The sequence below is a fragment of the Talpa europaea genome (assembly GCF_964194135.1).
Source record: "Talpa europaea genome assembly, chromosome: 15".
NCBI lineage: Eukaryota > Metazoa > Chordata > Mammalia > Eulipotyphla > Talpidae > Talpa > Talpa europaea.
In genome coordinates, this window is record NC_140083.1 from 82,623,846 (window position 1) to 82,647,108 (window position 23,263).

Consider the following 23,263-nt stretch of genomic DNA (forward strand, 5'->3'; position numbering starts at 1 on the left):
TCAGGCAAGGGCGACCAGCGCGGGGCGTGTTGGGGAATGTGGCTGATGCATTTGGATGAGAGGCTGCGGTGCTGCCCGGGAGCAGGAGGACGCGGCCCTTCTCTCCTGCTGACCGTCCCCGTCTGCCCACCTCAGATTGAGCATCTCTACGGCCTGACGGTGTTTGAGAATTACCTCTACGCCACCAACTCGGACAACGCCAACGCCCAGCAGAAGACCAGCGTGATCCGCGTGAACCGCTTCAACAGCACCGACTACCAGGTGGTCACCCGTGTGGACAAGGGCGGCGCCCTCCACATCTACCACCAGCGGCGGCAGCCCCGAGGTGAGCTCACCCGGCCCTCCCGCAGGGAGCCATGGTCCTTGTTTCATAACTGCTACTCCTAGCCATCCCGCCACGCTACCTGCCAGCCTCAGTTTCCCCTGCTAGCCACCCCCTCCCGGCCCTCAGCCTCTGGTCTCACCCCTGTGGAGCCCCTATTCTGCTAGGGACATAAATTGCCCCCCTCCCAGCTACTTGACGGGTGTGCAGTGAGAGCTCCTGGGCACGGAAGCCTGAAGCCCCTGGGACGGTCTGGGGGCAGTTTGTGCCAGGACAAGGGCCCCCATCCCGTGGCTCCTGAATCTTCCGCTGGGACAAGAGGCCTAGAGGCCACAGCAGGAGGGAGTGTGGGCAGGCTCAGGAAGACGCCTCAAGGCTGGGGCCCCTGGGGGTCCTGACCGGCTCCTCCCGTTCCCCCAGTGCGGAGCCATGCCTGCGAGAATGACCAGTACGGGAAGCCGGGCGGCTGCTCCGACATCTGCCTGCTGGCCAACAGCCACAAGGCGCGGACCTGCCGCTGCCGCTCCGGCTTCAGCCTGGGCAGCGATGGGAAGTCGTGCAAGAGTAAGTGCAGCGTGCGTGCCGGCCGGGGTGGGAGGGGCACGTTTTTATCTGCCTCCCCCGGCCCCCCACTTCTGTCTGAGGTATGGAGATGAGGGCCTTGCTCCATGGTTCCCTGCAAGTGAGAGGCAGAGGCAGGTCCAGGTGTGAACCCACGTCTGGGAACGGGGCTTCCCCGCTGCCCTGCCCAGACACACAGGAGCCTTCGGGTGTCTAGGGAGCGCCCACTGGGCGTCCGGCACTGTCCTGAAGACACGCCCACGGCCCCAGACGAGACAGATCATCGTCTCCGGCCTCACGGAGCTTATCCGCTGGCAGGGGAGGCAGGCACCCCAGCAACACATTCAGGTGGTGGCGTGAGGGAGAGAGTGAAGTGGAGAAGAGACAGCGACTGCAGTGAGGGCCCCAGTTGGGTGAAGCGGTCAGGGAAGGCCTCTCTGCAGAGCTGGAACCTGAGCCAAGCTCTGGTGAGATGAGGCAGCGACCCCGTGACTACCTGAAGGGGGGCCTTTCTCGCCAGGTTATCAGCACTGCAAGGCTCTGAGGCCAGCAGGCGCCTGGCGGGTGAAGAACAGCAGGGGGCTGAGCGGTGGGCGTGGGGGAGGGGAGCGAGCAGAAGCTGGTTTATTCTCACGGGGGTGAGAAGTTCCTGGTGACTGTTGAGCAGAGAAGCGATGTGATCTGATTCACCTTTGCAGAGTGGCCGTGCGGGCTGCTGGGCGGAGGGTGGGCGGCAGGGACGTGGCAGGAAGCTGTTGCTGTGTGTAAGCAAGAAATAACGTGGCTGGAGTAGTGTGGTGGCGGCAGAAGTGCTGAAAGGTGGTCGTGACCACGTTCCCACATAGGGAGATGCTCCTCGTGGGCCCCGTGTTTCACGGCTAAGTAGGGGACACTTAACGGAAAACAGGCTACTTGCCTTTCCTGCCCCACTCCTACTTCTGGCGTGTGTAGGTGGAACCCCCAGAGCCTTGTCCCCGGGCCTCACGTGTTTCTGTGTCTGCCCTGACCCGGATTCCCTGCCACCCCCGCACCCCTGACCCAGTACAGCCAGGACGTCGTTGCCCCCGGCCGTGGCCCGCTCTGGGCGGTGCTGGTGCTGGTGTGGGTGTGTGCGTGCGCGTGTGTGGTATGTGCATGCATGTGTGTACATGTGTGCATGCTTGTGCATGCTCACGCGTGTCTCACCATCTCTGCTGTGCCTGCCCTAGAGCCGGAGCACGAGCTGTTCCTCGTGTATGGCAAGGGCCGGCCGGGCATCATCCGGGGCATGGACATGGGGGCCAAGGTCCCGGACGAGCACATGATCCCCATCGAGAATCTCATGAACCCCCGGGCCCTGGATTTCCATGCCGAGACTGGCTTCATCTACTTCGCTGACACCACCAGCTACCTCATCGGCCGCCAGAAGATTGATGGCAGCGAGCGGGAGACCATCCTGAAGGACGGTAAGGGCCCCCGAGCGGGAGGCGTGAGAACGGCACCCCCAGAGATGCGGCCACCGGGGACGGGGCACCGCGGGGTCTGGGCATCTCCTCCGCGCCCTCTCAGCATGGCGGGCCCTCACAGACCAGCTGGCTGGGCTGGTCGGCATGGAGATGAGGGGGACAGACGGGTTGACCCCTGTGTGACCCCTCCTTGGCTGGCAGGACGCCGGATGGGCTCGGCTAGGCAGCCGACGCTGTGCCTGCCAGCCCCCAGGAAACTGCAGGGTCCCTCTGCCTCTGGCTCCGAGCCCTGAGCCGCGCTGACCAGAGCAGGTGCACGCGTGAGTGCACACGGGTGTGTGCGGCCGGGACCCACAGCCTCCACGAGGCGCTCAGCTAACGTGTCCCAAGAAAACGGGCTGATGACGTGAATCCGGTGTTTCCCTCTGAACCGCTCCGGCAGCGCAGCAGAGATTAGCTTCTGAATCTCCATCTGTGTGCAGGCCCCTGAGCCCCTGGGCTCTGCTGCCCTGCTGGGCGCTGGGAATTCCCCAGCGTGCTCTGGGGCCCCCAGGGTGAGACTCTCAAGCCCATCAATCTGCCTGGCGCGGGCCCCACTCTGCCCCGTCCCCCGCCCCCACTGTGGCTCAGTGAACCTCAGTAGTCAGCAATCATAAGACTTTAGGGAAATCAAAAGTTACTCCTCATCAGGAAAAGATTGGGGTTCCCTGTAGCAGGGGAACTGCTATTTAAAGGACACTTGAGATGAAGGCTTTGGCTCAGTGAAAAATCACTTCCTAATTTATTCAATTTGTTAGTTCAGGGTTTTCGGCCGGGGCAGTAGCGTCACACTTGTCCCCAGAGCCACGTGCGTGTGGCCTCGGCTGTCCTGTCCGGCCCCGGCCGATGCACAGTGGTCACTGCCGTCCTTGTGGGCCCAGCACCTGTGGAGCAACGTGGTGATCTCCCAGCAGCTCCTGCAGCCGCCCCTCCCCCGTCTCCTGCCCCCGCCCCCAGGAAAGCCGCTGGAGTGACCCTGTACCCCAGGGGCCTGCGCCGGGCTCTCTGCGTGTCCTTCAGGCTCCCCTACGGTTCCTTCTCCCCGCAGGCATCCACAACGTGGAGGGTGTGGCCGTGGACTGGATGGGGGATAATCTGTACTGGACGGACGATGGGCCCAAGAAGACCATCAGCGTGGCCAGGCTGGAGAAAGCGGCCCAGACCCGCAAGACCTTAATCGAGGGCAAAATGACGCACCCCAGGGCCATTGTGGTGGATCCACTCAATGGGTGAGTCCTCTCTGGGCCTGACTGGGAGGACCAGGGACCCCACATTTCAGCCCTGGGGGTGAGGCAGGGAGTGGACAGGAGGGTGGGGTCTAGGAGGGATACTGAGGCAGGAGGCCGAAAGGGGAGAAGCTGTCCCTGCCTTCGGCATGGTGGGAGTGGCTCCTAAACACATACGTGGAAACCCGGCTGTCACTCCCGCTGCAGAGCCCTCCCCTGGCTCCCTGGCCCTTGAGTGAGACCCTTGTTCCTTGTCAGACCCGGGGTCCTTGAGTCCTCCTGCAGCTCTTTTGTCCTCATCTGCTCCTCACTTATTGCACCGGAAGTCCTGTCTCCCTGCCCTGTCTGCTACACAAACACCCCAGCTCTTTTTGCCGTGGGCCTTGTGTTCTTGGGGTTCCTCTGCTGGACCACACAAATATTTGCAGATCCAGCTCCTTGGAGCATCCAGATCTCAACTCAAATGCCCCCTCCTCAAAGAGGCCCTCCCACCCGCCTTTCCAGAAGCATCCCACCCGCTGCCCAGCCACTCCCCACCAAGCCCCCTGCTTCACTTGCTTCCTGGCTTCTGTCACTTGCCAGGGTGATGCGGTTGACTCATTTCCACGTGTCTCCCCGGGGGGATGTATACTCTGCAAGAGCGGGGTCCTGGCCTGCCTCTGTCCCACTGGGGTCCTGGGTGCTAGGACTGTGCCCAGCTCAAGGTGGGCACTTGACACATCACTGCTGAGCAGGTGACATCTGGCTGAAGTGCTGATCCTGGGATGGGCAAGGAAGGGGAACCCCTGTGAGGGGCCAGGCCTGTGCCTGGCTTGGGAGCCCAGGGAGGCTGCTGACGGCACGGGTGGCCCCTGTGGTGCTGACCAGTCGCTGCCCACAGGTGGATGTACTGGACAGACTGGGAGGAGGACCCCAAGGACAGTCGGCGAGGGCGGCTGGACAGGGCCTGGATGGACGGCTCACACCGAGACGTGTTTGTCACCTCCAAGACAGTGCTTTGGCCCAACGGGCTGAGCCTGGACATCCCAGCAGGGCGCCTGTACTGGGTGGACGCCTTCTACGACCGCATTGAGACCATCCTGCTCAACGGCACAGACCGCAAGGTGGGCAGGCGAGTGCCTGTGAGTGGTTGCTGTGTGCCGCCAGGCCTCACTTGCTTGTAGACCGGCTGCGTGTGTCCAGGTGTGGGTGCTTGTGCATTACCCGTGTGGTTACGGGCGTGGGCATCTGTCCATGCATCCTGCTGTTTGCGATCACCGCTACGTGTGTACTGCCCGTTATCGGCGTGCGGACCTGAGGGCGCGTCACGTGCACCCCTGCGTGAGTGCAGGCAACGGGGGAGAAATGAGGCCACAAATGAGGCCATGATATATCAGGGCCATATCATCAAGGGTCTACATACCATGAAGGAGGGGGCACCCACACCTGGGCATGCAGACAACTGGGGAAGCACAGAGCCCCCCAGCGCATGGAGGCGCTGCCCTAGGCGTGTATAGGGGCGCTGCGTGCATGCACACTCACACAGGGCACACTGCTCAGGGACCACGTCCTCTCAGTGTTGTCTGCAGACCCTCCTTGCTCTAACGGGCAGCTTGAAGTCTGGGGCCGGTCTCTCTCCTTTCTTAGTCCCGTCACAGCTGGGCCCTTAATAGGTGCTGGTGGATGTTTGCTGGATGACAACATGCAGGGGTGGATTCTGGCGACCCTCGCAGTAGGGGTGCACACGCCTGTTAAGGGACATGGATGAATGAGCCCAAAACAGGGCAGCGTGGACAGGCTCGCCCCAGGCGTCCTGTGGGGTGCAGAGTCTGGCCTTGCTGTGTGCACACCTGTCCCCTTCAGGGCTCCTGGGCTGAGACCCACTGCCAGGACGTTGACAAATAAGTGTGCAAAAGCGATCCCCTAGGCCTCCTTCAGGTACCCCGTTTGCCTCCCACCTCCCTGGTGACCTCCCCTCTGCTCCTAGATTGTCTATGAGGGTCCCGAACTGAACCACGCCTTTGGCCTGTGTCACCATGGCAACTACCTCTTCTGGACCGAGTACCGGAGCGGCAGTGTCTACCGCTTGGAAAGGGGCGCAGAGGGCGCGCCGCCCACTGTGACCCTTCTGCGCAGCGAGCGGCCCCCCGTCTTTGAGATCCGCATGTATGATGCCCAGCAGCAGCAAGGTACCCCGGGGGGTGAGGCTAGGGACAGGGTGGGGCCTTGAAGTGGGGGGAGGGGGGAGGTGCTCCCCAGGGCTTCCTTGACTCTGACTTTTGAACCTTCGAGAAGAGAGACCTCCCAGCCGAACTCGTTGCTCTGGGTCCCCACCCCCCTCCTCCTCGTGCACACATCTCCTCTCTGCGCGCTTCCGCCCTTCCCTCCTATGTTGATGCTTCGTCCCCTCTCTGGCCATCCCTGACCCCCCGTCCCTATCCTCCCCTTGCCCCCTGACCCTCCCTGTACCCCCTTTGCAGTGGGAACCAACAAATGCCGGGTGAACAATGGAGGCTGCAGCAGCCTGTGCCTGGCCACCCCTGGGGGCCGCCAGTGCGCCTGCGCCGAGGACCAGGTGCTGGATGCAGACGGCGTCACCTGCTTGGGTATGAGGGCCCCACTGGGGCAGGGGGTGGGGAGCAGACCCCGGTGGGAGAAGGCCACAGGGTCCAACCAGAGATGAAGGAGGTAAAGAAGGCCCTGTGGGGGCAGCAGGAGGTGAGGACAGAGAGGGAGGGCTCTGGGGGCCAGGAGGGGCTTTAGGGAGGACTGGAGAGTGCAGTAGCTGAGTGACAAGCAGGACCGCGATGAAAATAGAAAATGTTCTTGATTTCTTTTTCATTTGTTTCCCCGTTATTAAAGCACCATAAAGATAGTTCAAAGTATTGGAAATTAGAGAAGAAAGCCCAGTCCACCAGTGGACACCGCTGTCTCGCGAGCCTGGCAGCGCGTTGCCAGCCGCCCCTTCTCCTTGGCGCGTCCTCCCGTTGGTTTCCCGTGCATGAGAGTGACGTCTGCCCTTTGACTCACCTGTCACAGCGTTTTCTGTTATTATTGCATTATGTCAAGTAGCCTCATTTTTCAAGGAAAGTAGGTCAGGCTCATTGTGAAGAGCACAGGAAAAGCATAAGGGAGAAAGTACGAGTCACTCACAGCGACCGCGGTGGCCGTTGGGGGAACACCCTCCCCACCCTTCCCGCTGCGCTTACCTTCTCAAGAGGCGTTGGTGCACCTGCAGCTCCCCCTGCCTTTGTCGCCTGACAGTATGTCGTGGATACGTCAGCAGAATTTCCAATGGTTAAATGCATTTCATTTAGTAAATGTGCCGTCATTTATTCAACCATTCCTCTGCTGTTGGGTGTTAGGCTCTTTCCACTTTTTTGTTACAATCACAGCCCGCTGTTGAGCACAGGTCCCAGCCTAGACCCTGCTGTAAGGACTTCCCCTGGGGTCACTTATTTACTCTTGAGAATGTCCCCAGGAGGAAGGTATGTTTATTAACCCCAATTTACAGATGCAGAAAACTGAGGCCCAAAGTTAAGGCAGGGATAGGAAGTCTGACCCAGGGCCCTTTCCTTCATCACTGGCTCTGCTGCTTCTCACATCTTCGCACCTTCCACACGCGGGATGTTTTCCGTAAGACAGAAGCCCAGAATGAACCGGGCCAGCGGGGCCTCCGCACATGACTCTGAGCGAGTGGCGAGGCCCAGCAGAGGGCCAGGGCGTTGGTGGGGAGGGACTGAGGACTGAGGGACCGGAGCAATAGAAGGATCTTCAGGGATGCTGGTATCAGGGTTAAAGCAGGAGTCATTTTGGAGAAAGTGACACTGACCAGGAGCTAAAAACCGTAAGGACCCAGGGGAGTGGCCCAGAGGCCCCTAGATATAGGGGTTGCACAGTCTGATAGCGTGAAAGTCAGTTCTGAGGAGCAGGGCACAGCCCCACCCAGGCCATGGCAGGCAGATAAACCGCCATTTGTGGGGCCCTCGAGCAGGTCCTGGCTTAGAGGAGGGGCAGAGCAAGGCACTGTGCGGGACCCAGGGACGGGTCCCCTAGTCACAACTTCTCGAGGTCACTGATGCAAACACAGAGGACAGAGTGACTTCCCTGCTCACAGCCCGAGGCACATCCTGTGAGAGAGTTGGGGGACAGGAGGGTGGCATCTGCTGCCCCTGCTGGTGGAGCTGACACGTCTGAGAAAGAAAAGTCCAGGGACCAGGAACCAGGACTGCGCCCTGGGGGTGCAGAGATGACGTCCAGGGAGGGGGTGACAAAAGAATGGGGGGGCTTTCTGCACCCTTGGAAACTGTTCTTTTCTCAGGCCACACCAAAGTACTGAAAGTATTAGAATAGTTTCCATCCAGAACATTTGTTTGTGAAAGATCATGCACTAGAAAAAAATCACTCTGGGTATATTAGGTATTTTTTTCCAAGCAGGATATCAGTTTTATTTTTATTAAAAATATTTATTTATTTATGCATACAAGAACAGGGGGTTAAGCCAGAAGTGTGGGGGTGTGGGGGGGTGAGAGGATTCACCAGAGACAGAGTGGGGAACAGAACAGGCAGATCTACTGAAATCCACTGCTGAGGGGAGCAGCGGGGAGACAGGAGAGGTCTGCTGCGCCATGTGGGTAGCTCCCTGGCTGGGGATCGATCTCATGCCGCAGTGGCTAGTGATAGCGTCATAGTGCTGGGACTAACCCCTGCGCCACTAGGGAGGCCCGTGGGTGTATTAGTTTTTGAAATAAAAACAAGCGAAGTACAGGAGCCTTGGCACCCGCCCCACTACCTGGGACTGACTCCCCGACCCCGCGGTGCCCACAGCGAACCCATCCTACGTGCCGCCGCCCCAGTGCCAGCCGGGCGAGTTCGCCTGCGCCAACAGCCGCTGCATCCAGGAGCGCTGGAAGTGCGACGGGGACAACGACTGCCTGGACAACAGCGACGAGGCCCCCGCGCTCTGCCGTGAGTCCTGCCCTCCCGTGAACTGGGGCTGGGGCAGCAGGCGTTGCGGCCGGCGGCCCCCGGCCTGGCACTGACCCCTGCCGGCCCCTCCCCAGACCAGCACACCTGCCCCTCGGACCGGTTCAAGTGCGAGAACAACCGCTGCATCCCCAACCGCTGGCTCTGCGACGGCGACAACGACTGTGGGAACAGCGAGGACGAGTCCAACGCCACTTGCTCAGGTGTGGCGGGGGGCGGGCCTCGCGGGCGCCCCTCGGCGCGGGTGGGGGCACCCGGCTTGGGAGACAGTCGTGGGAGGGTGACAGAGGGGCCTCAGGAGAGGACGGCGCACAGGACAGCTGTGTGGGGAGGACGGGGCCCGGCGGGAGCCGGCGACGGTGTGGCCGGGAGGGCCGCGCCTGTGGGACGCAGAGCAGAGCACGCTGGCGCTACCCTCGGGGAGCGCGGGGACCCCTTCAGCGGGTGGAAGCATCAGTCCGCGACCGCATGGGTGGTTTTGAACGTGTCTGAGAGAACTGGTTTTGAGGCCCGTGGGAAGAGAACAGCGGAGGCCGGGGGACAGGGAGGGAGTCTGAGGGCACGGGCCCCGCTCACGCGCACCCCTGTCTCCAGCGCGCACCTGCCCGCCCAACCAGTTCTCCTGTGCCAGCGGCCGCTGCATCCCCATCTCCTGGACGTGTGACCTGGACGATGACTGTGGGGACCGCTCCGATGAGTCAGCCTCCTGTGGTGAGCGGGACAGCAGGGAGGCCAGGCTGGCAGGGGAGGCCAGCCCACGAGGGGCGCTGGGGGCACTGGCGAGACCCTGCAACTTGCACCCGAGCTAGTTACTCACTCTCCACGGGCTCTGAGTGTTGTCTGCAGAGGGAAGGCACTTCTCACTAGGCACGAGCAGCCACAGTGCAGGCTGATATTGGGGTTCAGTGAGATCGTGTATGAAACATCCAGCACAAGCCAGTGTCTGGCAACTTGTCACTTAAAAGGAGTGCTCAGAGGGGTGCGGGATGGTGGGATCAGGCTGAGGCTCCTCTGCTGAGCCTCCTCCCCGTCCAGCAGGCCTTGAGGGCTGCTGGTTGTGGGGGAGTGGGGGCCCTGCACCCCCTGCTCAAGGCAATGATGCTGTGTAATTTTTTTAAATTTATTTATTTATGCATACAAGAACTGGGGTGCAGGCTAGAGGTGCAGGGGTTGAGAGGAATCACCAGAGACAGAGTAGGGAGCAGAACAGGCAGATGTACTGAAATACACAGCTGAGGGGAGCAGGGGGAGACTGGAGAGGTCTGCTGCGCCATGTGGGTAGCTCCCTGGCCAGATATCGAACTCAGGCCATGGAGGTGATAACCCCTGAGCCGCCAGGGAGGCCCCTGCTGTATAATCTTGAAGGCCTACTCAGCTACTCTTTCTCCCTGACAGCATACCCCACCTGCTTCCCCCTGACTCAGTTTACCTGCAACAACGGCAGATGTATCAACATCAACTGGCGGTGTGACAATGGTAAGTGCTCACCCCCTTTCGCCTGCCCTGACTCCGAGGAGCGCCGGCCATTGCGGCCAGGCCCTGGTGGGAGGTGAAGGGCTTCCCTCCAAGTCACGGAAGCCCCCTGGGATGGGTGGGAGAAATGTGGGCGAGGCAGAAACCCCACAGGGGACCCCAGGTGAATGGAGGGGACACTGCCCACGCCCATCAGTGCCGTCCTCCCTGGGCAGGGCCGGAGCTGTGCGGCCTCTGCCAGAGGCCCCAGGCCCAGGGAGAGGTGGGGGGACAAGCCAGAGGACAGAGCGGGGAGAGCTGCCCAGCTCCCTCCCTGCATACCCGTCTCCTGAGACCCTGGCGCCCTCTCCAGGCTCAGCTCCAGGCTTAGGAGCTGCCTGGTGGTCAGCCACGGACCAGGTGATGCCAGGGGGCTGGAGGACTGTCCGTGTGTGTGGTCTCCGGGCTCTGCGTGTGTCCCGTGTGCCGTGTTGCCAGAGGCTCTGGCCTGGGCTGTCGTGTGAGAGGAAGTGCTGGGTCAGTGCCACGCTGCCCCTCGTCTTTGCTGTGTCCCGTGTGCCAATGGTTGCCCTGGCGGTTTCTGTGTTTCAGAGAAGGATTGTGGGGACGGCTCTGACGAAAAGACCTGTCCTGAGCCTGCCGGTCAGTGCATAGAAGCACATGCACCATCACCCCCAGAGCCCCAGGCAGGACCCCCAGGCTGCTCCCTTCCCTAGAACCCCTGGAGTGTGAGGAAAAAGCGAGAGCGAGAGCGAGAGCGAGAGCGAGAGCGAGAGCGAGAGCGAGAGCGAGAGAGAGAGAGAGAGAGAGAGAGAGAGAGAGGGAGAGGAGGAGAGAAAGAGAGGGAGAGACAGAGACAGAGAGAGAGAGGAGGAGAGAGGAGGAGGGGGGAGAGAGAGAGAGAGAAAGAAAATAGTGGGAGGGAAGGAAGCACAGAAGAAGCTCGCAGAGGAAAGGACATGACAGAGGAAAGGACATGACGGGGGGGTCGGGTGACCCCAGACCCAGCGGGGGAGGCCAGAGCAGCAGAGCCAGCTGGGAAGAGACAAACACAACCGAAGGGGAGCAGCTCCCAGGCGCCCTGAGCATGGGAGGGAATCAGCAGCCCCCGCCCCCAGGCCCAGCAGCAGCCGTTCCTCGCCCACTCGCCCACTCGGAGCCTTCCAGAGTGGCCCCGGCCCTCCCGCTGCAGGCAGCTCCCCGAGCCCCCCACCCCCCCCCCAGCCCCAGCCCCGGCAGGCCCAGCTCAGGGTGGGGCCCGATCAGGCGCCTCCCTCTCCAGCAGGGCGGCTTCGCCCACACCCCACCCACCTCTCTCCTCTGAAATCAGAGAAACCCCTTCGTTTCCCAGCCTGTCCAGGTTCAGGGAGGCCCCCGGGCCGCCCCCAGCGGGGCCATGGTGCATGCTGCACTCTATGCAGTTTCTGTGTCTTTTCTGTTTGTTATTTTCTCACCGGGCTGGAGCGGGCTGCGGGCGGGCCTGGGGGGTGGCGTGGGGGCCCGAGGCTGGGGTCACAGAGAAGGCTGCCGCTGACCCCCCGCCGCCTCTCCCCTTCTGCCGCCCCCAGACAACGACTGTGGGGACAACAGTGACGAGGCCGGCTGCAGCCACTCCTGCTCCAGCACCCAGTTCAAGTGCAACAGCGGGCGCTGCATCCCGGAGCACTGGACCTGCGACGGGGACAACGACTGCGGGGACTACAGCGACGAGACCCACGCCAACTGCACCAACCAGGGTGGGCACCGCCCCGGCCAGCCCCGCCCTGCCCCGCCCAAGCCCCCCGCCAGCCGGGAGCCGAGATAACCCAGACGTGGCTCTTGCCCTGCAGGACTGCCCGGTCCCACAGGGAGGAGGTTGTGGACAATCACTGCCCCACGCTGTCGAGGCCGTGGGCGTTGGCTGGCCTTGGGCCGAGCTCAGGCAGGTGCTATCTGGGTGGCCTTGAGCGAGCTACTCAGTCTCCACAGGCCTCTTTAGAGTTTCTTCTGCAAGTGAGGACACCAGGAGCGGCCGTATCTCGCTGCTGGTGTGGGGGTTCAGTGAGCTCATGAACGTCGCTGGCACAAGGTCAGGGCCTGGTCGCTGGTAGCTTGAAGCACCTGTGCTCAGAGGGTGGCCCGAGGGTGCTGTGGACCACGGGGGCGGGGCTCGCCTCTGAGGGTCCCCAGAGCCTGGGCCTCCGGGGCTCAGTCCGCCAGTCACAGACCCTCAGGTGGCTCAGCCCCGGCCAGCGGTCGCTAAGGAGGAGCGCGGAGCCTGCTTGTCCTGGCTTCTGCCGGCGTCAGGAGTGCAGATTTCATGTGAAATCTGCCCATTTTTAAGCACGGGCATGTCTGTTTCCTAGAACTGCCGTAACAAAGTACCGCGCGCTAAGTGACTTCAATGACGGAAACGTATCGTCTCACATTCTGGGGCTAAAAACCAAGACCAAAATGTCGGCAGGGCTGGCTCCTCCGCGACCTGTGAGGGAGACCAGCTCGCGGTCAAGGTTAAAGTCGCTCCAACCCTAACACCCTGCTTCGTGGGCCAGACCTCAGAGAGGAAGCCGGGCTCAGAGGGAGGACAATCTGTTGGGGCCTCTCCCCTGGCTCCTGGTGGTCACCGGCAGCCTTGGCCATTCCTGGCGGGTGCGGCTTTACCTGGCCTCTGCCCGCCTCGCCCGTGCACGCCTCTGTCCACATTTCTTCTTTCTGTCAGGACCATCATGTGGGATCAGGACCCACCCTCATGACCTCATCCTAACTTGATCTTCTGCAAAGACTTATTTCCAAGTAAGGTCAGATCCACAGGTACTGTGAGTTAGGGCTTCAGCGTCTTTTTAGGGCACACAAATGAACCCCTAACAACTGCAATTGATTTTTAAAGTTTTGACAACATGGCAGGCCAAAGACTTTCCCCAGGCCTCACCGGCCCCTGCAACATCAGCTTGTACCCTCTGTCAGGTGGCTTGGGGGTGCACCTGGTGGGGACAGTACTGGCGCACTGAACCCCCACCATGTGCCCCCTGAGAGGGAGGGGGTATCGCCCTGGGCTGGGGAATGTTGAGAAAAAGCTGGGGGGTGGGAGAGACAGGTAATGGTGCCTTGGGATTCTGACAAGGGGGCCCCAGAGGCCTGTGGTGTGGTAACAAGAAGCCCCTACCCCTCACCTGTGAGCCTGGTAAACTTGGACAAGACCTTCCTCCGAGTCTGGCTTCCCCTCTGAGGTCTGGCACGCGGAGCAGGATGCTAGGGTTGGAGCGACTGTTAACCTTGACCGTGAGCTGGAATGGTCTGGGCCCGGGGGGGTAGGATTTGAACTGGGCCCTGATGAGGAATTAAACTGTGGGTAGATGGACAGCAGGGAGCGCCTTAGAGGTTGTACGGAGCACTTCTGCAGGGGCCAGTGGGGCCGGGCAGGGCTCCTCAGACCAGAGGGGAACGCAGCCTCATGCAGGGATGGGGGGAGAGGTGGGCAGATGGCCATGCCAGGTGGAAGACCCTGAGGAAGCTTCGAAGGATTTCAGCGGTGGAAAGGGATAGATGTAGCTTTAGAAAGACAGATAGCTTTAGGAAGACAATTCTGGGAGGGGATTGGATTGGAAAGCGTTTCGGGGCCCCCATGGCTGGAAAATCCATTCAGGCTGCTGTGAATTCCGGGTACAGAACGTGAGGGTCTGGTTGGCAGTGAGGATGGGCACGGGCAGGAGGGGGCCTGCAGCCAATGTCAGGGAGGCCTGTGCACAGCCATCTGCGCCCCCTCCTGAGGCAGAGCTCCACACAGGGGTGGGAGAACCTGCAGCGCAGAGAACCAGCTGGCCCTGGCCTCCACCCACGCGGCCCCCCTGCACCCTTAGAGCCAGTGCCCAGTCTGTGCCTGCGGGGCGCCCCAGCTCTCCGACCTGCATCCCTGCCTCTCGTCTCCCCCTTCACTCTGGTCCAGCTGTTCGGCCTCTTGCGCTCTTTTTTGACTATGCACTAGCTGTCCCCGCTGCCTGGCGGGCGCCTCCACTCTGGCGATTCGCTCCTGCACATCGTTCAGCCTCTGTTCAAGCAGCTCTTGCTCGGGGGTCTCCCTGACTGTCTTATCTGAAGCGGCGTCTCAGCCCCTCTCTAGCGACCATCTCTACCTGCAGTTCCTTCTAAGTCTCTGTCCTGTGCTCACTGTCCCCTCCACTAGAAGCCCAGCGCTGTGAAGGCCAGGGCTTTGCTGTCCACTTCTGGCGCCCAGCGCTGTCTGTGGGGTGACTGAATGAAACTGGCCAGGCTAAGGTGGGGGCATTTGAATTCTGGCCTCATCCAGTCGAAAGCTCCTGTGTAAATTGGGGCGAGTAGATGGTGATCACTGGGGTTCCCAGAGGAGGGACGTCCTGGCTCTGAGTCTGTGCCTCCGAGGTGTGCCGGCAGCTCGGAGAACTCATCCCGCCTCAGCTCTGAGCCCCTGCCGGGGCACAACAGGAGTGGGGCCCGGGAAGGCAGCCACGGGGATGGCGGCCCCGACCCTCCCTGAACGCCCTCCCCGCCCCTGCAGCCACGAGGCCCCCCGGGGGCTGCCACACTGACGAGTTCCAGTGCCGGCTGGACGGGCTGTGCATCCCGCTGCGGTGGCGCTGTGACGGGGACACCGACTGCATGGACTCTAGTGACGAGAAGAGCTGTGAGGGGGTGACCCATGTCTGCGACCCCAATGTCAAGTTTGGCTGCAAGGATTCTGGTAAAAAGAATTGGAGGGAGCCTGGGGTGGGCCCCGCGGATGGGGAGGCCATATTGAGGGTAGAGCTGTGGCAAGGGCGTCGGGCTATTCCGTGGTGGGGTGTGGCAGGAACACTTGAGGCGAACGGCAGCACAGGAAAGCGTGTGCACCAGCGCCGGGGGCGGGAGTATGAGGGAGCTGAGCCCCCACGAAGGCCCCTAGTTGCCCAAACCTTCCCCAGCGTTGAACTTTAGCCCCTTCTGCAGATTTCTGCCTTTGTGCCCATGCGAATTTGACAGAAAAAGCCTCGAGGTTCCTGGTGGACCCCAAGGCATCGTGGCCGTGACCCCCTTAGAGAAGCCCACCGGGTCTGAGAGGAAGGGCGGGGCGCGTGGCCCAGGCCTGCCCTCACGCTGTCCCCGCCCCCAGCCCGGTGCATCAGCAAAGCATGGGTGTGCGATGGCGACAGCGACTGTGAGGACAACTCAGATGAAGAGAACTGCGAGTCCCTGGTCTGCAGGCCCCCCTCGCACCCCTGCGCCAACAGCACCTCCATCTGCCTGCCCCCCGACAAGCTGTGTGACGGCAACGACGACTGTGGGGATGGCTCGGATGAGGGCGAGCTCTGCGGTGAGGGCCGGGGCCGGGCCAGGAGTTGGGGAGCTTGGGGGGAGGCGTCTGGCACAGGCGACCTCTGGCAGGAGGCGTGAGGCCGGGCCGGGGGTGCAGCTCTGGCTTCTGCCAGGTAGTTCCCAGGGCAGTTCCCAGGAACTGGTGTGGACTTAGGAACCACCTTGACAAGAGGCTGTGCCAATCACATCACACTCTGATAGCATCTGATGTCCGCAGCAGCCAGGCGGCAGAGAGAGTTATCGTGTTCACTTCACCCATGGGAAAACCGAGGCACAGAGGTTGGATAACTGATTCAAGGTCGCACAGCTCCAGAGCGCTGTGGAGGCAGTGCCGTGCGCCCTCCCCCCCCCCCCGCCCCGCAGGCACAGACCTCCTCACCCACACCTCGCTGCTGAGCCCTGGCTCCCCACGAGGGCCCCAGGGTCGAGTGCTGATGTGGTCAGGGCAGGGTTCCTGGAGGAGGCAGGATTCAGCTGGGTCCCCAAGGCCTTGAAGAGTGAGTGAGAAAGTGGGGGAGGCGACATGCATTCAAGATCAAAAGAAACGGGGTCAGGGAGGGCCAGTGGTGCAGCTCGGGCACGGAACGGAGCACGGAACGGTCTAGTCTCCGAACCAGGCATCGGGCGCCATGAGGGAGAGGAGCAGGCAAGAAGGCCACTGGGACTGGCCCTGAGGGCAGCTGTGGGTCAGTCGGGCCTGGCAGATTTGAGGGTGTGTCAGAGGACCCAGCACGGGACATTCCCTACCACACCCCAAATCAGGGAAGATCAAGGAACGGGGAATGGACCCAAGAGAGGCAAAAAGTTGGGGCTTGCACCAAAGGCTCAGAAGGGGTGGGGAACAGACGATGCAGCTATGACATGGGGTTGCTCCTCTGAGGCAGGAATAGGGGTCCTGATGGCTCCAGCTGGGGTCCCAACCCTGATCCCGAGAGCCTAGTGGGACAGAGGCTGGGACAGGAAAGGCAAAGAAGGATGCCCTGGCGGACTTGGGGCTGCCCAGGAATTGGGGCCCAGCCTGACTGTGGCCCTGCCTCTTCCCGCATCCTGACCCTGATCCTGTGCCCTACCCCAGACCAGTGCTCCCTGAACAATGGCGGCTGCAGCCACAACTGCTCAGTGGCACCTGGCGAAGGCATCGTGTGCTCATGCCCTCTGGGCATGGAGCTGGGGCCGGACAATCACACCTGCCAGATCCAGAGTTACTGTGCCAAGCATCTCAAGTGCAGCCAGAAGTGTGAGCAGAACAAGTTCAGCGTGAAGTGCTCCTGCTACGAGGGCTGGGTGCTGGAGCCGGACGGCGAGAGCTGCCGCAGCCTGGGTGAGCCCCCGGGGTGGCTGGGCAGCCTGGGCCACCCGAGCTGTGGCTGGCTGGGCTCGGTGGCTCAATGCCAACCCAGGCCTCAGTGCCAGGGCGACCTTGAAGGGGGTGGAAGGCGGCAGCGAGTCCCTCTTACCTCCCCCCAGACCCCTTCAAGCCATTCATCATCTTCTCCAACCGCCATGAGATCCGGCGCATCGACCTTCACAAGGGGGACTACAGCGTCCTGGTGCCCGGGCTGCGCAACACCATCGCGCTGGACTTCCACCTCAGCCAGAGCGCCCTCTACTGGACGGACGTGGTGGAGGACAAGATCTACCGCGGGAAGCTGCTGGACAACGGAGGTGACCACCCCGGAGGACTGGTGCAGGGCGGAGCTCGCAGACCAGGCCCCGGGCGCTCAGAGCCGCGGCCCAGAGCCAGGAGGCCCGAAGCAGAGGCCCTGGGCTCCCCACCCCCCTCACTTTGTTAATTGGGTTAGAGTTTGCTGTGGGTCTCCGTGCCTGACGCCCCGTAATTATCGTCAGCAGAGCTGCCAGCCTGATAATTAACAAAATGATCAGTCTTTCTTTGGAGCGGCCTGGAGCTCAACTCCCCAAATCCTAGAATCGCAGGCTTGAAAGGAGAAGCCATCTGGGGGTGGGTACCTGAACTCTGCCTCTGTCCCAGGCAGCCTGACCTCCATCTCCTTTCACTGATGACACACGCTGATGACTCACGCGGCGCACCCGGCGCGCTGGGGAGGGCAGCGAGAGAACAGGCCAAAGTGTCTTCCCTCCTGGGAATTAGGTGCCAGTGGGGAGAGCAAGTATAAACAAAACTGAGTAACTGAAATAGGACAGAAATATAGGGATAGAAGAAAGGAGGCGGGGGTAGGGAGAACGGGGGTCGACATCTTAAACTGGGTCGTTGAGGAATGCCCCCCGAGCAGGTGACACCTGAGCAAAAACTTGAAAGAAAGAAGCACGTTTTAGTAGAGGAATTTGAATTCCTTGTAATAGAGAAAACTTGGAACCACCTCAAATGTCCCTCCGCAGAGGATGGCTAAGTAAACAGTGACGGTGTTGACACTGTGCAGCGGTTTCTAAAGTGACAAGGTCTATATACATAAGTATTACACGGGAAATCTCCAAGACATTCTCTGAAGTGACTTCTAGAGGGTTCTGTCCACATTTTAGGTCTAGGTCTGCCCCCAAAGCCTTTGCCCTCTGTCCTGACCTCCGTCCACGGTCAGCCCTTCAGAGAGCTGCAAGCAGCAGGGAGTTGCCACCTCCCCTTCTCTGGGGTTCTGGAAGCTAAGCTTCCCTGATCCCACATGACCTCCTGGTGGGCTGAAGGGCCTGGGTGAGGAGAGTGGGGGGACTGGGAACCCCAGTTAAATCCAGAACCCATCAGAGATACTGCAGAGGGGTCAGGGTGGGGGCGGGGTCCCCCACATGCACCTCAGCCCCTCAGGGGACTCTGACCTCTCACAACCCTCTCTTCGCCAGCCCTGACGAGTTTTGAAGTAGTGATTCAGTACGGCCTGGCCACGCCCGAGGGCCTGGCCGTGGACTGGATAGCGGGCAACATCTACTGGGTGGAGAGCAACCTGGACCAGATCGAGGTGGCCAAGCTGGACGGGACCCTTCGGACCACCCTGCTGGCCGGTGACATTGAGCACCCACGGGCCATCGCACTGGATCCCCGGGATGGGTAAGACCCCCACCCAGCCCCCTGCTGACCCGTGGTTCCCGACGCCTCATCCGGCCTGGCTCGGGACACCCATGTCCCCGACCTCCTCGTCCCCTTTGCCCCGTTCCTGGGATCCAACCCAGCCCCTACCCCAGGCTCCCCGCCTCGGCCCTCCTGACCCTCCTCCCCACTCCCCAGGATCCTGTTTTGGACAGACTGGGACGCCAGCCTGCCCCGCATCGAGGCCGCCTCCATGAGCGGCGCCGGGCGCCGGACCATCCACCGTGAGACAGGCTTGGGGGGCTGGCCCAACGGGCTGACCGTGGACTACCTGGAGAAGCGCATCCTCTGGATCGATGCCAGGTCAGCGCCCCCACCACACCCCCGAGGCCTCCGTGCTCCCGCCTCTGCCCCAGGGACGGTGGGGGGGTGGGGGGAGCTGAGGGGGCCCTGAACCTGGCAGTGACGAGGGAGGGTGGTGAAAGGCTGGGCTGGCTGGGAGCGCTGAGGCGAGGGGAGGCCAGGCTGGGGCGAGGCGCAGGCCGAAGGGGGAAGGGTGGAGGCAAGTCCGTCCCTGCCGGGAGCGCCCAGTGAGGGCCACTCACAAACTGTGCCCTACCAGGGCATCTCTCTGCCCAGGGGGAAGGCGGCCTTTTCTAATTGGTGTCCCCAGAAGGGGTGCCCTGTGTTTGCTGATGGGGGCCGGGAGACATGGGCCCAGAGGTTGAGTCCTGGCGGCACACGGGTCTTGCCCCGCCACGGTGGTTCTGCCTCGCTCCGCCAGCAGGGTCTGGGCGGAGGAGGCTGAGCTCGGGGCGCTGAGGGCCAGGCCAGAGGCGGGCGCCCTGGGGGCTGAAGCCCGGCGCGGCATCCTCACTCTGCCCGACCACGCTCTCAGGTCAGATGCCATTTACTCAGCTCGTTACGACGGCTCCGGCCACATGGAGGTGCTGCGGGGACACGAGTTCCTGTCCCACCCGTTCGCGGTGACGCTGTACGGGGGGGAGGTGTACTGGACAGACTGGCGCACCAACACGCTGGCCAAGGCCAACAAGTGGACCGGCCACAACGTCACCGTGGTGCAGAGGACCAACACCCAGCCCTTCGACCTGCAGGTGTACCACCCCTCGCGCCAGCCCCTGGGTGAGTCCGAGGGGGTCTGTGCGGGGATGGGGGCCGGGCCGGGCGGGGCGGCGGTCCCGGGATGCTCTCGCTCATTCTGTCCCAACCCCAGCTCCCAACCCCTGCGAGGCCAACGGGGGTCGGGGCCCCTGCTCCCACCTGTGTCTCATCAACTACAACCGCACGGTGTCCTGCGCCTGTCCCCACCTGATGAAGCTGGACAAGGACAACACCACCTGCTACGGTAGGGGTCCCGGCAGGGCCGGCAGGCCAGGCTGAGGGCCCGGTGCCAGGAGCCAGGCTCCCAGTTGCAAGTAAAGGTAGACGGTGCCCGCTGGGAGGGGCCCCGAGGCTGTCACAGCAGGAAGAGGCTGGAGCCCCGGCAGGGAGGGTCTCCCAAACGGGGTGCTTCCTGGGCCAACAGCGAGCAGAGGAACCAGAAGAAGGGGAACCCTAATCGGGGCGGTGGGAGCGAGGAGCCAGGGGCTGCTCTCAGTGACCTGCCTGCGCCTGCAGAGTTTAGGAAGTTCCTGCTCTACGCACGCCAGATGGAGATCCGGGGTGTGGACCTGGACGCCCCCTACTACAACTACATCATCTCCTTCACGGTGCCCGACATCGACAACGTCACGGTGCTGGACTACGACGCCCGTGAGCAGCGCGTCTACTGGTCCGACGTGCGCACGCAGGCCATCAAGCGGGCCTTCATCAACGGCACAGGCGTGGAGACCGTCGTCTCCGCAGGTCTCGGCCCGGCCCCAACGCCCTCCGGGCGGGCGTGGGGGCCTCCCCAGCCCCCATTCCCAACGCTGTCCGGCCCCCCCGCCCCACCCCCCCATGCTCTCCCGGCCCCGCCAGCCCCTGGGTCCTGACAGTCCTTCTCCAAATCCTTTCCCTCCCTGCCCCAGCTCCTGTCCCTGAACCACTCCCTGCAGCCTCCCGACCCTGCCCGGCAGACACCCAACCCCTGCTCCCCGTGTGCCCCCAGATTTGCCAAATGCACACGGGCTGGCGGTGGACTGGGTGTCCCGGAACCTGTTCTGGACAAGCTATGACACCAACAAGAAGCAGATCAACGTGGCCCGGCTGGACGGCTCCTTCAAGAACGCGGTGGTGCAGGGCCTGGAGCAGCCCCACGGCCTAGTCGTCCATCCCCTGCGGGGGTCAGTCCAGGGCCCGAGGTTGGGGGCTGCGGGCAGCGGGGTGGGGGGTGGGGACTGATCCCTCTTCACCCCCAGGAAGCTCTACTGGACCGATGGTGACAACATCAGCATGGCCAACATGGACGGCAGCAACCGCACCCTGCTCTTCAGCGGCCAGAAGGGCCCCGTGGGTACGCGCATCCTCCTGCCCGTGGCCCTTCCCTAATCCTTTGACCAGGAGACGCTCTGGGCTCCCCACGCTGCCTCTCTGAACTCCCGGCTCAGTGCTTGTCCTCACCACCCTCCCGCAGATCCACACCCCCACGCCCTGCCCAGCCCCGGAGGCCTGGCGGGTCGGGCCACCAGGCCCTGTGCTCGGCCCTCTAGCGCTCACCCTCCTCTTCCAGGCCTGGCGATTGACTTCCCTGAAAGCAAACTCTACTGGATCAGCTCCGGGAACCACACCATCAATCGCTGCAACCTGGACGGGAGTGGGCTGGAGATTATCGACGCCATGCGGAACCAGCTGGGCAAGGCCACCGCCCTGGCCATCATGGGTGAGGACAGGGATGGGGCGGGACAGGTCAGGCCACGGTGGCGGGGATACAGGCTGCTTGGGGACAGCTTCCCCATCCTGCTGGGGTCGGCCCTGCAGGGGGTGGGGTGGGGCCCCCCCAGGTCCTCATCTTCTCCTGCCCCCAGGGGACAAGCTGTGGTGGGCAGATCAGGTGTCGGAGAAGCTGGGCACGTGCAACAAGGCGGACGGCTCGGGCGCCGTGGTCCTGCGGAACAGCACCACGCTGGTGATGCACATGAAGGTCTACGACGAGAGCGTCCAGTTGGGTGAGGCGGGGGGCTGGGCACCCAGAGCGGAAACACGCTAGGGTTCCCCTCACCATGCCAGCCCCTCTTTCCAGTCAGCCCCAAGGCACCACGTGTGCTCACAGGGACCAGGACTAAGAGGACGAGACGGCCCAGGAGCTGGGTTAGGGGGATCCCGCAAGGGCCGGGGTGACCCTTCTGTCCCGAGCAGCGCAGCCCGACACTGAGGTGCCGAGGGGTGCTCGGTAACTCTTCCTCTCTGCCCCACCTGCCTCCAGACCACGAGGGCACCAACCCCTGCAGTGTCAATAACGGCGACTGCTCCCAGCTCTGCCTGCCCACGTCGGCATCCACCCGCTCCTGCATGTGCACGGCCGGCTACAGCCTCCGGAGTGGCCAGCAGGCCTGCGAAGGTCTGTGTCCCTGCCTCTGCTCCCCACCACGGCCCAGGCCCCAGCCTCCCACTGCCACCCCACAGCCCCACCTTTCCCTTTTCGCCTTTGTGGCAGGACTGGCAGCACCAGGGTGAGCTTCAGGAAAGGTGGCTGTGGGCGGGGGCTTGCAGGATGTGTAGGATTTGAGTGTTTAGCTCAAAGGCGTGGGAATGACATGTGAGGCGAGGGGTGCAGAGCATAGGAGGGTGTGTGGGACCCTGAGGTGCAAGCCCGTGTGGCACAGGCTGGAGGAGTCAGGGTGGAAGGCTGTGTGGGTGGGCAGGGATCGCCGCAGCCAGGAGTGCCTGGAAAGTGGTGTTGAGGGCAGATTAACCTGGCGGCAGAGAGCCGGCTTGGTGGGGGGGGGGGGGTAGGAGGAGAAACCGAGGCAGTTAGACCAGTTAGGAGACTGGCTGAGTAATCCTGGTGTTAGTACATGGGGTTTAGCAGCTGGGTTGAAGAACAGGGATGAAACTCAGAGACATTTCTCAAGAACTTGCTGACTGATTTACGAGCTTGCCTGGGGACAGCGTTTCCCTGAGTGCACTCCTGGGAACCTCCTCTTTGATGTGGGTAAATGTTACAGAAACACTGGGTTGAACAAAGTTTAAGTGTTTTGCTGCAGAACTTCTCAGAGCCTTGAATGTGTTCATCTGCACTGAGAATTTTTCTTTTCTTTTTTTTAAAAGATTTATTTATTTATGCACACAAGAGCTGGGGTCTAGGCCAGAGCTGCAGGAGGCAAGAGGATTCACCAGAGACAGAGTGGGGAGCAGAACAGGCAGGCTGACTGAAATCCACTGCTGAGGGGAGTAGCAATGAGTCAGGAGAGGTCTGCAGTGCCATGTGGGGTAGCTTTCTGGCCGGGAATCGAACTCGTGCTGCAGAGGCTGCAGACAGCTTCATAGCGCTGAGACTTAACCCCTTGCGCCACCAGGGAGGCCCAACACTGAGAATTTTTCCGGAGAAGACTCTAGGGTTAAGGTTACCCCAGACTCATTTGACCATGGAATCCATTTTTTCCGGGAGCCATCCGGGGGATTCACTTGGGACGCGCTGTATCGGGGTGAAGACACGGGGGTTCTGGCAAGAGTGGGTAGTGGTGCTTCGTAAGAAACAGGAAAACTGGGGGCCTCCCAGGTGGCACAGCGGTTGAGCGCTGGGTTACGAAGCTGCCCACAGCTTCTGCAGCACCGGTTCAATCCCCAGCTGCTCCCCGGCCACTGGAAGAGGATCCCACATGGCGCTCAGCCCTCTCCTGCCGCCCGCTGCTCCCCTCAGCAGTGTCCTTCGGTCCTTCTGCCTGCTCTGCTCCCCGCTCTGGCTCTGGTGAATTCTCTCACCCTCCCGCGCTTCTGACTGTACCCAGTGCTTGTATAAATAAATAAATAAATCTTTAAAAAAAAAAAAAAA

At 62.1% G+C, this 23,263-nt stretch overlaps 1 protein-coding gene across 1 annotated transcript in view; it reads left to right on the forward strand.

The window, feature by feature from the left end:
* Window positions 1-23,263, forward strand: part of LRP1 (LDL receptor related protein 1) — a gene marked incomplete at both ends in the record, with an annotated part of 71,778 nt that overhangs the window by 25,110 nt on the left and 23,405 nt on the right. Inside the window, 26 exons of the mRNA XM_084255676.1 lie at window positions 136-325; window positions 743-886; window positions 2,092-2,328; window positions 3,416-3,596; window positions 4,474-4,696; window positions 5,560-5,761; window positions 6,053-6,178; window positions 8,400-8,540; window positions 8,636-8,761; window positions 9,153-9,269; window positions 9,954-10,034; window positions 11,600-11,767; window positions 14,542-14,724; window positions 15,133-15,333; window positions 16,411-16,656; window positions 16,803-17,000; window positions 18,147-18,351; window positions 18,529-18,693; window positions 19,229-19,473; window positions 19,565-19,696; window positions 19,969-20,196; window positions 20,441-20,615; window positions 20,691-20,785; window positions 21,002-21,151; window positions 21,297-21,437; window positions 21,695-21,829. Of these exons, the coding sequence (XP_084111802.1) occupies window positions 136-325; window positions 743-886; window positions 2,092-2,328; window positions 3,416-3,596; window positions 4,474-4,696; window positions 5,560-5,761; window positions 6,053-6,178; window positions 8,400-8,540; window positions 8,636-8,761; window positions 9,153-9,269; window positions 9,954-10,034; window positions 11,600-11,767; window positions 14,542-14,724; window positions 15,133-15,333; window positions 16,411-16,656; window positions 16,803-17,000; window positions 18,147-18,351; window positions 18,529-18,693; window positions 19,229-19,473; window positions 19,565-19,696; window positions 19,969-20,196; window positions 20,441-20,615; window positions 20,691-20,785; window positions 21,002-21,151; window positions 21,297-21,437; window positions 21,695-21,829 (4,435 nt within the window). The remainder of the gene's footprint in view (window positions 1-135; window positions 326-742; window positions 887-2,091; window positions 2,329-3,415; window positions 3,597-4,473; window positions 4,697-5,559; window positions 5,762-6,052; window positions 6,179-8,399; window positions 8,541-8,635; window positions 8,762-9,152; window positions 9,270-9,953; window positions 10,035-11,599; window positions 11,768-14,541; window positions 14,725-15,132; window positions 15,334-16,410; window positions 16,657-16,802; window positions 17,001-18,146; window positions 18,352-18,528; window positions 18,694-19,228; window positions 19,474-19,564; window positions 19,697-19,968; window positions 20,197-20,440; window positions 20,616-20,690; window positions 20,786-21,001; window positions 21,152-21,296; window positions 21,438-21,694; window positions 21,830-23,263) is intronic.